The following is a 14,443-nucleotide window of genomic DNA, read 5'->3' as shown; positions in this document are numbered from 1 at the left end:
AAAGAAGGAAAAAAAATCCAATCCCTAAATTCTATTCTAAAAGTGCCTTCATTAAATGAACTCATTAATTTAGTTGTTCATTCACACACTGAACAGATATTTATTGCTCCTTTATCTTGTATCAGTGTGGTAGGAGCCATGGCTATAGCAAGGGGTATTAATTAAATACACTCATTCATTTTATTCAGTAACTACTTAATGTCTATCCACTATAGGAAGCATTGTAGAGTGAGCCAGATATAAAAAAGATTTACTTATACCCATTTTGTTCCAAAAAGAACGTAATGTGCCATATTCATATGAATAAGAACTTGATTTTAGGCAGTGTTCATAAAAAGTCTTTGCCAAAGAAACAATTATCCCCATTTTACAGATGCCAAAATTATAGCTCAGGGGTATGCAAGGTTAATGCAACTCACTGAAAATAAGAATGAAGATGTGTGATGATTTGTGGTTGTTATTAGATATTAACACTGCTTTAAAGTTGAAGCACCAATTCTTAGGGTTAAAGCTTTCTTTTTTTGGTCTTTAAATAACAAAGAATTCTTTTTACAATGGAATCTCTGTGGGGAGATATGGAGGAATGAAAGGAACTGCAGATGAGCGTAATCATAAGCTTTTCGCTGGCTGAACTTGAACATTCATTTTGATCTTTTCCAAGACACTGTAACTGCAAACTATAGATTACCAGTGATTTCATACTTACTGAACCCATTTCCTGGCCAAGGGCCGCATTGACCACTCCTTTGAGGATATACTCCTGGCAACATGGAATAACACTAATTACTGTTAAAAGAATGTGTAGCTACGAGATGTCTTCCAAATTAATTTCAACTTAATACTTTACATATATTATCAAAAGTTACCCAGAATCACTTTTCTTTTTTCCATCCTTGTCTTGAATGAAAGAATTAGGAGACTTTCATTTGGTTTTCAGAAAAGTGTCCATATAACAGAATTCACCATATTTGTAAATTCTCAATCTTAAGCAAGAAAAACTCAGTGGAAACTTCAAGGAGTTAAGGTTTTATTTCAACTCAATGGAAAAAATTAACAATAAAATATCTATGTAATAATTTTTATCACCTTATTAGCCCCTGCCATTGTTCATTACCACAACATATATAGTATTTTCTCTTGCCAATAATATAACTTTATTTTCATAATAATCCTTTTCCTCCAAAAAAAGTATCCTCTGATCCCCATTTGTAAGGTATTCTCTCTTTTGGAGCCTTGAGACCTCACTCTTATTGCTTTCAGACATAGCTCTATTCTTTAATAGACACCTTCCTTAGCAGCTATCAATTTTTTAAGTAGGTACTGTTTTTATTTAAGAGGGCTCATAAAAAGAACACAAAAGATGCTGAAGATTTTCTTTTATTTTTTTTATTTGAGAGAGAGAGAGAGACAGAGAGAGCATGAGTGGGGTGGAGAGGCAAAGAGAGAGACAGAATCCTAAACAGGCTCCACACTCAGCATAGAGACCAGTGTGGGGCTCCATACCATGACCCTAGAATCATGACCTGAGTCAAAATAAAGAGCCAGACTCTCAACCAACTGAGCCACCCAGGCGTCCAAATGCTGAAGCTTTTAATACACTTGAGAACTATACGTGCTTAGATTTCATGAGGTCTAGAAACATTTTCAGTCTTTCATTCAATAAGTGCAATGTCTACTACATGCGTATAGACAACGGTCCCTGACTACAAAGAGCTAGCAATCTAGTAAGGGGAAAGACAAAGTACAAGCAATTATACTAGTGAGATAAGTTTCTATACCTTGCTGTCAGTTCCATTGTAATCCTAGATTTCCGTTTTTTCAAACCTCAGCCCTTTTGAGGAAATGACCACATATAAGGGAGTTTAAAAACATAAAAAATCCAGAATATTCATTCTCATATAGAAAGCTTCACAGGACATTCCTAGATCAATATATATGGTCTTTCCTGAGATTCTACAAGCAGGAATGTTTTCTAATATGCCTTCTCGATACCTTTCTGAAATTCCACTTTCAACAGAAGTTGGTTAGTAAAATGGTAACACATTTTCAATTACCTGAGGAGTAGTAGGTTCCAGATCTTTAATTAAGTTATAAGCTTCTTGCACATCATCTGAAACACAAGAAATAAGTAGCTATACTAGTCTATATATTCCAGCAAACTCTTCTGAAATAGTCCCAAAAAGATAAGATCCTTCAGTACTCAAATGTTCATGGGAAGTGTGAATTGTTTTATCTGTCTTCTAACTCTCCATCAAGTTCAATGTGGAGTAATTACCCTAAAGATAACCAAACATCTTAGGAAACCCGTAAGGTATGAAGCACCTAAAAAAGGGTTCAAGCTAAGAATATGAACTGAGTATTATATACTGATGGCATTGTAATTATACAAGAAAAGCAACCGATTTTTAAAAAGAGAATATATATTAAGTATGTAGGAGTAAAATGACATGAAGTCTGGGATTTCCTTTAAAACCTTTCAGCAGTGAACTAGAGAAGGGGAGGATGGATGAAAAATAATGGCAATATCTTGAAGACTATCATTCCAGACTTGAATCTGGAATGAATATCTGACTGTTCATTTTGGGTGTTTATACTATTTACTTTTGCTTAGTTTGAAAATTTTTATAATAAAAATTAATTTATAAAACACCTAAGATATTTAATTCTTGTCCAAAGGCGTATTTCGTTGTGTTTATATATCAGATAGAAGTTTGCAAGCTCATGTTCTTATTTTAATAAACACATTTTCCTCAATGAGGAGTATGTGGTCTGGTTGGTTTCTACCATGCACCTAAAAAGCCCACACTGTGAGTCCAAGGTCCATGACACAGCGCCACCACCAATGCATAGCAGCTCCTATCCTGCACTCATCACTGTTAGATAACAGACTCTTTAGGCATGTGTCTAATCATTTTAACCTTACTTAGGGGCAGTAAATGTCACATTCTCTTTGAATCATGGTATTTCTCATAAGAAGCTGGAGGTGGAAAGAGACAGTAAGGCAGACAAGTAGAGTAAATAAAAAATAGTTAATGATAAAGACTCAAGAAAATGTGGATGTACGTTATACACAGAGAACACTAGAAAAATATAAGGATGGGGAAGGAAAAACATTGGAAAAACTGAAATAGGATGCGTAGAGAACAAAAGAAGGAAAAATAAGAGAAAGAAAGAAAAACATACTGAGGGTGAAGGTTGGAAGCAACAGAGAAGGAAAGAGAAGATAAAGAGAAAAGGTACAACAAATAAGCACCAATAAATTTATTCTATCTTAAGAACCTGCTTCAAATATACTTTTGGAAGTATTTTGGATTTTTAAAGTTAAGCAAGTAGTTCAATTAGAGATTAGATGTTCTACCATATCTCATTATAAGGAAGACCAAGAAAAATTTTTCTTACCTTGACGAAGGTAGTAAATCACTAAGTTTAACCGAGCTTCAGGAATGACATCAACCAGGGGAGGCAAAACCTGCAAAGCCCCTTCACCTCCTCGGAAAACAACCTAACGACAGAGAAAGTCCATTATTCAGGCAATAAGTATGAATGTACTTATTGGGGGAAATGTGTAAGAAGCTGCCACTTATAACTCAGTTATTCTTTGAAAGGATGAATATATTTTTGAAGCTCTCAATATACACATGACCTTGCCCTCATTGAAAAAAGCCATTATCTAAATCATAATAAGTGTAAGCAACAATAAAGGCATAAGCCTATTGAATACATTTCCTTTTCATGAGAACTGCAGAAAGCTCTTTTTAAAAATTTTTTTGGGGCGCCTGGGTGGCTTAGTCGGTTAAGCATCTGACTTTCGCTTAGGTCATGATCTCGCGGTTCGTGGGTTCGAGCCCCGCGTCAGGCTCTGTGCTGACTGCCAGCTCAGAGCCCGGAGCCTGTTTCGGTCTGTGACTCCCTCTCTCTCTGACCCTCCCCTGCTCACACTGTCTCTGTCTCTCCTAGAAATAAATAAAACATTAAAAAAAAAAAAAGAAAACATTTTTGATGTTTTTCTTTATTTCTGAGAGAGACACAGAATGAGCAGGGGAGGGTCAGAGAGAGAGGGAGACACAGAATCCGAAGCAGTCTCCAGGCTCTGAGCTAGCTGTCAGCACAGAGCTGGACGCGGGGCTCAAACCCACAAACCGTGAGTTCATGACCTGAGCCGAAGTCAGATGCTTAACTCACTGAGCCACCCAGGCACCCCTGCAGAAAACTCTTAATGTACCCAATAATTAATAATAAAACTTTTTTCTAGACAAATATTCTATATCAAAAACTCCAAGAAGGAATTTATGTAAACTTTCTGAGCCTTTTTCTTCATTATAAGGATTGAATGAATTAAAGAAGGGTAAATGTGTGGCACATAGTAGGTGACATTTAATTAATTCCATAAATAGTAGCACCTACCGTTTGTCTGGGATTATAGCAAGCACTGGTGTTGCAGCAGGAACAAGTCACTTCATTGTTACTATAATATAGCTACACTCAAGTAGGGAGACCCATAAGAATACTGTCATATGCTATAGAGAAGAGCTAAAACCTAAATACTATCCAGGAGAGCAATTTTGTGCACTGTTGTATACCCGGAGCCTAGCACAGTATCTGGCATATAGCAAGCTGTTTCACAAATAAATATAAAGAGATCAATGCCACCAGGCCTGAACTACCTAATCTCTCCTTTCTACCTCAAAAATATCCATTTGGTCATCTTTCTTGACTCTTCCTTGTCTGAGATGTTCCCTTCTTTTGCCAGGATTCTTTCATCTGTTTTCTTGATTTTATGACTTCAAAAAAAATAATAATTCTAGTACAGTTAACATCAGGTGTACAATATGGTGATTCAACTATTCTATACATTACTCAGTGTTCATTGTGACAAGTTAGTCTTAATCCCTTTCACCTATTTCAACTATCCCCTTACTCATCTTTCCTCTTGTAACCATCTATTTGTTCTCTATAGTCAAGAGTCTGTTTTTTGGCTGGTCTCTTTTATTCTTCGTTCATTTGTTTTATTTCTTAAATTCCACAGATGACTGAAATCATATGGTATTTGTCTTTCTCTAACTGACTTATTTGGCTTTATACACTCTAGCTCTGTCCATATTATCCCAAATGGCAAGATTTCATTCTTTTTATGGCTGAGAAATATTCCGTTGTATTTTTTCCTCACCACCTTTTCCTCATCCATTCCATCTACTGATGGACACTTGGGTTGTTTCCATAATTTGGCTATTGTAAATGATGCTGCAATAAATATAGGGGTACATATACATTTTTGAATATTTATATGTTTTTCATGTTCTTTGGATAAATACCCAGCAGTGGAATTAGTGGATCACATGGTAATTTTATTTTTAATTTTTTGAGGAACCCGCATACTCTTCTCCACAGTGGCTGCACCAATTTCCATTCCCATTAACAGTGCATAAGGGTTCCTCTTTTCCCACATTCTCACCAACACTGATTTCTTGTGCTTTTGATTTAGCCATTCTAGTAGGTGTGAGGTGATATCTCATTGTGGTTTTGATTTGCATTTCCCTGATGATGAGTGATGCTGAGCATCTTTTCATGTCTGTTGGCAATTTGGACATTTTCTTTGGAGAAATGTCTATTCATGTCTTCTGCCCATTTTTAATTATTGGATTGGTTTTTTGGTGTTGAGTTTTATAAGGTTTTTTTTTTTTTGTTTTTTGCTTTTGTTTTTGTTTTAAGAGAGAGAAAGAGCACAAGTGGAGTAGGGGCAGAGAGAGACAGAGAAAGAATTCCAATCAGGCTATGTGCGTCCAACAGAGCCCCATATGGGGCTCAAACTCACTAACTGTGATATCATGACTTGAGCTGAGATTAAGAGGCAGACACTTAACCAACTGAGCCACCCAGTCACTGCAAGTTGTGTAAGTTCTTTATACATTTTGGATATTAACCCCTTATCAGATGTCATTTGCAAATATCTTTTCCCACTCTGCAGGTTACCTTTTTGTTTTGTTGATTGTTTCCTTGGCTGGGCAGAACTTTTCATTTTGATGTAGTTCCAATAGTTTATTTTTGTTTTGTTTCCCTTGCCACAGAAGACATATCTAGAAAAATGCTACTACGGCCAATGTTAGAGAAAGTACTGCCTGTGTTCTCTTCTAGGATGTTTATGGTTTCAGGTGTCATATTTAAGTTCTTAATCCATTTGAGTTTATTTTTGTGTATGGTGTAAGAAAATGGTCCAGTTTCATTCTTTTGCATCAATTTGCCCAACACCATTTGTTGAAAAGACTGTCTTTTCCCACTGCATATTCCTGCCTCCTTTGTTGAAGACTAATTGATCATATAATTGTGGCTTCATTTTTGGTCTTTTTTTTCTGTTCCATTGATCTGTGTCTATTTTTATGCCAGTACCATACTATTTTGACCGCTACAGCTTTGTAGTATATCTTGAAATCTGGGATTGTGATATCTCCAGTTTCGTTCTTCTTTTTCAAGATTACTTTGGCTATTTGGGATCTCTTATGGTTCCGTACACATTTTAGGATTATTTGTTCTGGTTCTGTGACAAATGCTGTTGGTATTTTGAAAGGGACTGCAGTACATATATGAGTCGCTTCGGGCAGTATGGACATTTTAACATTTGTTCTCCTAATCCATGGATCTCACGACTTTTTACTCGACCTGGATCTTGCTTTTCTCTTTCTTTCAGTGCCACACACTTTTGAAGTCCCTTTACTGCTTCAACTTTATTACCCTCTTACTCTTTAACCTCTGGCTCTTAGCACACTTGTAAACTTACTCTCACAAGTCCCAAATTAAACCCTCTAATCAAATTCGATGGACTCTTCTGTCTCTTGCCCAGTGATGTTTCTGCAGTTTGGACTGATGGCCATAGCGTGATCACAAAGACCCGATTTACTAAATGCTTACTATACACAAAGCATCTTACACACATTACCTCATTTGGTCCTCACAAGAAAATACGGTAGGTCCTGTAATTTCCCCTGTGGCACACATGAGAACACTGAGTCTCAGCAATGCTAAGTGACTCACCCAAAGGTCCAAAGCTAGTGCAAGGAATAGACGGATTTTGACCTCAAGTCTGACCACAAAAGCCACTGCTCATAACAACTATTTATATTGCGTAATATTTTTAGGCTTTGTTTTAAACTATAAAAGTATTATACGTTCAATGGGGGAAAACTTACATATTACAAAAGGAAAAAGGAAAATTTCCGTATTCTCATTTCTGTCTTTAATCCCGCTCTCAGAAACGAATCCCTATTGACTAGCTGGATGACCCCTCCCAGTCATATATACATACGGTAGTTTTTTACTCTGGCTGTACATTATATCCATCTGGGAAGCTTTTAAGAAAAGCTCCTTAAATACACATGCTCTCTTGGACCATATTTTTCTCTGCTTTTAATCCTTTCTTCCATGTTTAGTTGTTAGGACTTTGGCTATCTTTTCTTTTACCAAACTCCTAAACCTATTCTCCAAGCTTGATTTCCAGACTACTATCTCTAACACATCATTCTGCACAAAAATTAAGTTGATAAACTAGACAAGAAGTGAAAAGGGGCAGAAGCTAATAAGAGAAACTATCCAGAGAAAGTTCTATCTGTGGTAGAGGCTTGAACTAGAAAAGGAATGGAATTAATAGAAGACATTGCCAAAAAAGAATCAATAGGATTAAGTGACCAAGTAGATATCAGAGAGAAAGGGGAGGAGAGAGTTTAAAGCAGTTAGGGTGTTTAGCATGCGTACTAGGGAGATTTGGTGTTAAAAAAAGAATAATCAGAAAGAAAAGGCATAGTTATTATCACTGCTGTTTTTAGATGAGGAACCTGAAATTTGGCAAAATTACACAATTTGCTCAGTGTCTCCAGGTGTCTGGGTTGAAAACTGCTGCTCTGTACCCACTGTATTGCTGGTCAACAGAATCAAACTTCATCTGAATTTGAACATTGTTTTTATCAATGGCCATCATAATCCTGCCTTAAATCAGACCACCTCTTTACTTTTTCACTAAGACTTTACTTTGCACCATGCCCCAGTGCACACTTTCTGTTCTGGTAAGCTCAATCTGCTCACAACATTTTACACCTGCCATCTCTGCTCTAACTCCATATCTTTGCCTCCAGTGAACTCTCTAAATCTCAACCATCTTTCAAAGATGAACTTGAGTTTGACTCTCACCAGAAAATCCATTAGCTGTAATCCACAAAGATAGATGTTCCTTGGTCTTGGCCAACAAAATGAACCCTTAGACCTCTACTGCCTTGCACTTCTTTCTAAATATTATATATGTATTACTGCCCTCCCAGTAGGGGTTTCCTTGAGGAAAAGACCTCATATCTCCCCCATAGCAAGGAGGAGTTCACTTGGAGTAGAGAAGTATTTGTGGCAATATCTCCCTTCGCATATCCTTCTAACTGCTGTGATATACCAAAGTAGGATAGGACTCAATTCAGTCAAGATGAAACTGCTATTCACCAGATTGTGCCTGATGAGTTCTTTAGCAAATTCAAAGGAAGAAGAAGCGCTGTCCATCAAGCTTTTGAGTTCTGCCTGAAATTGAAAAAGGAAAGGCTTAGGAAAACAACATGTGTACAGTTCTTATACCACATATTTTTATATTTTATAGTTTACAAAGAATTTAACACAATATTTCATTTGTTTCTCATATATGGTTCTTATACCACATATTTTTACAATGTTTTATAGTTTACAAAGAATTTAACATACTATTTCATTTGTTTCTCAGGACTCTGAGAATCAGTGTGATTATTATCATTTTACAGATGAGAACATGGAGTCTTATAAACATTAAATGACTGGAATTTTCCAATAAGCAGCAAGTTTGAAACTGGTAAACCCAAGTCTGAAGAATTCTACTTTGCAGAGCCAAAGGTGATAAAGGAGCTAAGCTTTTCACAACTGAGGTTGATTCTCCAATCTGGTCATTTCACCTGTATCCTGAACTCTCAGAGTACCTCCTTCCTGCTGAATTGGTCTTTATTAACATACCATAATTAAAATACCTTCTCCTATTATTTATTAGACCTATCAGATCTCTTCTGTATTCTCTCACCTCTTTAGCTTCCCATAGAACAAATGGTCAACCATTTCTAGCATCTTCACTAACGCCCTGGATTCCCTTAGCCCTTCCTCAGCTTTCTATTGCTCCTGACTTGCCAATCTATAATTTTGAGTAATCTTCCTCTCCTCCTTTTTTACTTCCATCAGTAAGTAGCTAAGCTTTTTGGGACAAAATAATTAAATTAAAAAAAATTTATTTTAGAGACAGAGAGAGAACAAGTAGGGGAGAGAAGCAGAAAGAAGCGGGGAGAGAGAGAGAGGGAGAGAAAGAGAGTATCTTAAGCAGGCTCCATGCTAAGCACAGAACCTGATGTGGGGCTCGATCCCATAACCCCGTGATCATGATCTCAGCCAAAATCAAGAGTCAGACACTCAACCAACTGAGCCACCCAGGGCCAATTTATTTCTGAGAGAGGGAGAAAGAAAGACAGAGTGAGCAGGGGAGGGTCAGAGAGAGAGGGAGACAGAATCTGAAACAGGCTCCAGGCTCTGAGCTGTCAGCACAGAGCCCGCTGCGGGGCTTGAATCCATGAACTGCGAGATCATGACCTGAGCTGAAGTCGGATACTTAACCGACTGAGCCACCCAGGCACCCCAATAAACATTTTTAAAAACTGCATTTATGGGGCGCCTGGGTGGCTTAGTCGGTTAAGCGTCCGACTTTCGCTTAGGTCATGATCTCGCTGTTCGTGGGTTCCGGCCCCGCGTCAGGCTCTGTGCTGACTGCCAGCTCAGAGCCTGAAGCCTGTTTCAGAGTCTGTCACTCCCTCTTTCTCTGACCCTCCCCTGCTCACGCTGTCTCTCTCTCTCTCTCTCTCCTAGAAATAAAATTTTTTTTTAAAAAATTAAAAAAATAAAATAAAATAAAAACTGCATTTAGAGGCACCTGGTTGGCTCAGTCAGTTGAACGTCTGAAGCATAGCCTGCTTCGGATTCTGTGTCTCCTCTTTCTCTGCCCTCTCCACCCATGCTGTCTCTCTCTCTCTCAAAATAAATAAATTTTTAAAAAACTACATTTACTAATGCAAAAATTTAGTGAGAAGAGTAGTACTGTTTTATAAATTTCTGCAAATCTCTTTCATGTCAGGCTTAAAAGAGGACAGCTAGATTGGCATGTCTGTATCTGCATTTATCTATTTTGAAATCACGTTATTTCTGGGAAACTTCAGTGCACACTTGAACAAATGAAAGTGAAAAAAGAAAATCTTTTAGTAAGATGAGGATAGTTCTGATTCAGACAGGGCCAGCCAGAACTCAGCGTCAGGCAAGCGAGGTGCCTAGGGCACAGGATTTAAAGCAGCACTCAGTGTACACGGGAAGATGTTCAACACCATTAGTCATCAGAGAAGCAAACCCACAATGAGATTCCACTTCACATTCAATGTGACGGCTAGCATAAAAAGGTCAGATAATAACTGTTGGCAAGGATATAGAGAAATGGAAACTCCTATATATGGCTGGTGGGAATGTAGACTTGTACAGTTACTTTGTGAAACAGTCTGGCGGTCCCTCAATTAGAGAGAGTTCCATATAACCCAGCAATTCCTCCTTTAGGCATATACCCTTTCTTTCTAGAAGACAAATGGAAACAGGTCCAAAACATGCCCAAAAACATGTACACAAATGCTTATAACAGCATTATTCATAATAGGCAGAAAGCGGAAACAACCCAAATGTCCATCAGCTGATGAATGGCAAAATAAAATGAAGTACATCCACCCAATAGAATATTATTTGGTCATAAAAACTAATGAAATACTAATATATGCTACAGAGTGATGAACTTTATAAACAGTATGCTAAGTAAAGAAGATAGTCATAAAAGTTCACATACTGGGGCGCCTGAGTGGCGCAGTTGGTTAAGTGTCCGACTTCCCCTCAGGTCATGATCTCACTGTTGGTGGTTTGAGCTCTGCATCGTTAGTCTGCTCACAAAATGCAGAGCCTGCTTCAGATCCTCTGTCTCCCCCTCTCTCTGCCCCTCTCCTGCTCACTTGCTCTCTCTCTCAAAAACAAATAAACACTTAAAGAAAAGTTTACGTATTATATGACTCCTTTTGTATGAAATATACAGGACAGGCAAGTCTCTAGAGACAGAGAGCAGATTAGTAACTGCCTGGGTCAGGGGAATGAGAAGCCAGGGACTGATAGCTAAGAGGCATTTATTTTTGAGGTGATGCAAATGTTCTAAAACTGTGGTGGTGATTGCACGTATCTGTGAATATACTAAAAACAAATGAATTGTACAGTTAATAAGGGTGCAGTATATGGCCTATGCCTTAAATCTCAATGAAGTTGTTAAAAAAAAATAAATCTAGAAGACAAGGGTCATCTTATCCATGTTAGAGCGAAAATGACCTTTCTAGAAGCATGACAGCAATGACAGAAACCATGTCAGAAATATTCTGCATTCGGGGTGCCTGTGTAGCTCAGTCAGTTGAGCATCGAGCTCTTGATTTCGGCTCAGGTCATGATCCCAGGGTCATGGGATTGGGCCCCGTGTCAGGTTCCAGGCTGAGCATGGAGCTTGCTTAATATTCTCATTCTCTCTCTCTCCTTCTCTCTCTTCCCTCCCCCACTCTCTCTCTCAAATTAAAAATTAAGAAAATTTTTTAATAAATTAAAAGAGGAAATATTCTACATGAAACATATCTTTTTACATTCAAATGTTCTGTGCCCTTATATTTAAAACATATATTTGGGTTTACTCTTTTGAATCTAATTTGCTAATCTTTAATTGAGAAATTAAACTTTTAAATATAATATAATTTATATATTTATATATATATATAAAATCTAATTTGCCAATCTTTAATTGAGAAATTAAACCTTTTAAATATAATATAATATAATTTATATATATATATGTATATATATATACACATAAAATTAGGGGTGCCTGACTGGTTCAGTTGGTGGAACATGTAACTCTTGGTCTTGGGGTCATGAGTTTGAGCCCACTTAAAAAGTATAAAATCTTTGGGGCACCTGGATGGCTCAGTCAGCTGAGGTTCTGACTTCAGGTTAGGTCACGATCTCACAGCTCATAGGTTTGAGCCCCATGTTGGGCTCTAGGCTGACCACATGAGCCTACTTAGAATTCTCTCTCTCCCTCTTTCTCTGCTCCCTCCTGCTCATGTTCTCTCTCTCTCTCTCTCAAAATAAATGTTTATTTTAAAAATCTTAAAAAATAAAAATATATATGTAATTATAGATAATTTAGATTTGAAAAAGGCAAAACCAATGTATTTTAGAAGATAATACCAGAGAATATGATCTTGACCCAGGAAATCCTCTTAAACAAAATAGAGAAAGCATCAAATATAAAGAAAAAGATAGCTTTGACAAAGTTTCTGCCTATAAAATCTTTTTTTTTAATTTTTTAATAGTTTATTTATTTTTGAGTCAGAGAGAGAGCATGAGCAGGGGAGGGGCAGAGACAGAGGGAGACATAGAATCTGAAGCAGACTCCAGGCTCTGAGCTGCCAGCAGAGAACCCAATGCAGGGCTCAAACCCACCAATTGCAAGATCATGACTTGAGCTGAAGTCAGACACTTAACCAACTGAGCCACCCAGGCACCCCCAAAATCTTTGATAAATGTGAATATTTACTGAGAGTTTACCATGTACATCAAGTTAGGGACTTTACATACATCATATCACTTAATCTTCACAGCAGCCTATAATAAGTCAATTACTTTCCTTATTTTGCAGGTGATCTTTAAGGAGGTTAAGTAGCTCACCGAAGGCCACACAGCTGTCACCTAGGAGTGGAATTTGGGTCTATCTGATTTCAAAGCTCCTGCTCTTAACCACTACCCTGGAAGTCTTCCCAGTTTGGGGGGAAAAGTTCTTCTAAGTCTTTATCCTCTGAAACTAGCATTCTTCTTCCTTCCATCAGCATCTTATATTCATTGCTTCTATTGTTTCATTATCTGTCATCCTTCTGTCATACCTTTTATGACAAATTCCAATCCAAGCGATTACTCACCCACTTCTCAACTCCTTGTCATCTAGATCCAACCCCCAATGATCATGATATGCTAATCATCAGAGTAGGTAACTGTAGGAAATCCTAGTTATGGTACCCAATGGTCTCTTCTCAGTCTTCATCATTATTGACCTCTTTTGAAGCTCCTCCTTCTTTGAACATGATTGTCCCTTAATTTCTAAGTCATACCTTAAGTTTGACTCATTCAACCAATATACTTAGTTGACACCAACTTTACGTGTGCTTTATGTCAGGTACAAGGATGCAAATATCAAAAGACAGTTTCAATCCTCAATAAGCTTGTCTAGATTAAAGATAATTAGGCAACTACCAAATAGTACACATGATAGTGTCTCTCTATAGATAAACACATATAAGAGCTAAGAAGAAAGTACATCTGAAACTGCAGTTAAGCCTATGCTTTAGAGTCAGTCAAACATGAGTTTGAGACCTGAATTCGTCACTTATTTTAAAACTTTGGGCCGATTATTCAAAGTACTTTAAAAATTAAGTGAATCATTACAGATTATGTCATGCTTACTACAGAAGAGTAGAATGCTACTAGTGTTCATAGAATGAACCACATAAGGTTGAACCCATTATACAACTTACTAGAGGAATGCCTTATTTTTAAATGGTTTAATAAAATTATAAGTAAACACAAACAGCTAAAGCTCCCCCTGCCCAAAGCTTGTCAGGGTACATTTGACATAGTCATCTACTGCTGGATACATTATAAAATTAATATGTAAACTGTACAGACACAATTTCAAATGAAAAAGCATGCCTTTTGGAGACACAAGATGCAGCTCAGTGTCCTGGCTTGGATAATGCTGGACTGACAGAGTACTGGTTAGCCATGCTACCCGCACCAGACTACGGAGACAGCACATGCAGATAAAATGTAAACATTTAATAGACTAGAAAAAATTGGGAAGGTCCCCAAGGTTAACTCAAGGTAGAAAGGTGAGGATATATTTCATTTATTTGTTCTTACCAAAGGCCATAAACCCTAAAGAGATTGAACTGCAAACCAGCTTACTATTAAACTGCTGATGCTGGATACCAGCCAGTTAGGCCGACTACAGGGACTATTTGGTTGAAATAAGCACACCCCAGAACACATTTTACATGACATGTAAATGGACTGCTCAGTGGATACTAAACAGATGAAGTGTGGGCATCTGTATCGCCGCAACAGACCCCTTTTTATCAACATAAACCACAAACAGTGCTCCTCGCCTCTCCCACAATTACTGAACATGGGGTCACTCAGGAGTTGACTCTACTGTCAGCTAAAGCACATTAATAATGTTCCTTGCTGTTGCGTTTTCACGGTGAATTTTGCTTCGATATAGTCAGTTTGCTGGTTT

At 37.5% G+C, this 14,443-nt stretch overlaps 1 protein-coding gene across 1 annotated transcript in view; it reads right to left on the bottom strand.

Annotated features, from left to right (window-relative positions):
* TTC26 (tetratricopeptide repeat domain 26) overlaps positions 1-14,443 on the bottom strand; it is a 48,843-nt gene that overhangs the window by 16,018 nt on the left and 18,382 nt on the right. Inside the window, exons 8-11 of the mRNA XM_039234071.1 lie at positions 8,473-8,547; positions 3,400-3,502; positions 2,055-2,110; positions 707-760 (exon numbers count right to left, since the gene is read on the bottom strand). Coding sequence (XP_039090002.1) covers positions 707-760; positions 2,055-2,110; positions 3,400-3,502; positions 8,473-8,547 — 288 coding nt within the window. The remainder of the gene's footprint in view (positions 1-706; positions 761-2,054; positions 2,111-3,399; positions 3,503-8,472; positions 8,548-14,443) is intronic.

This window comes from Hyaena hyaena, unplaced genomic scaffold (genome assembly GCF_003009895.1).
Source record: "Hyaena hyaena isolate Hyena2069 unplaced genomic scaffold, ASM300989v1 scaffold_82, whole genome shotgun sequence".
NCBI classification, from domain to species: Eukaryota; Metazoa; Chordata; class Mammalia; order Carnivora; family Hyaenidae; genus Hyaena; species Hyaena hyaena.
Note: the sequence above shows the minus strand (reverse complement) of the source record. Positions and strands in the feature narration are given on the sequence as shown.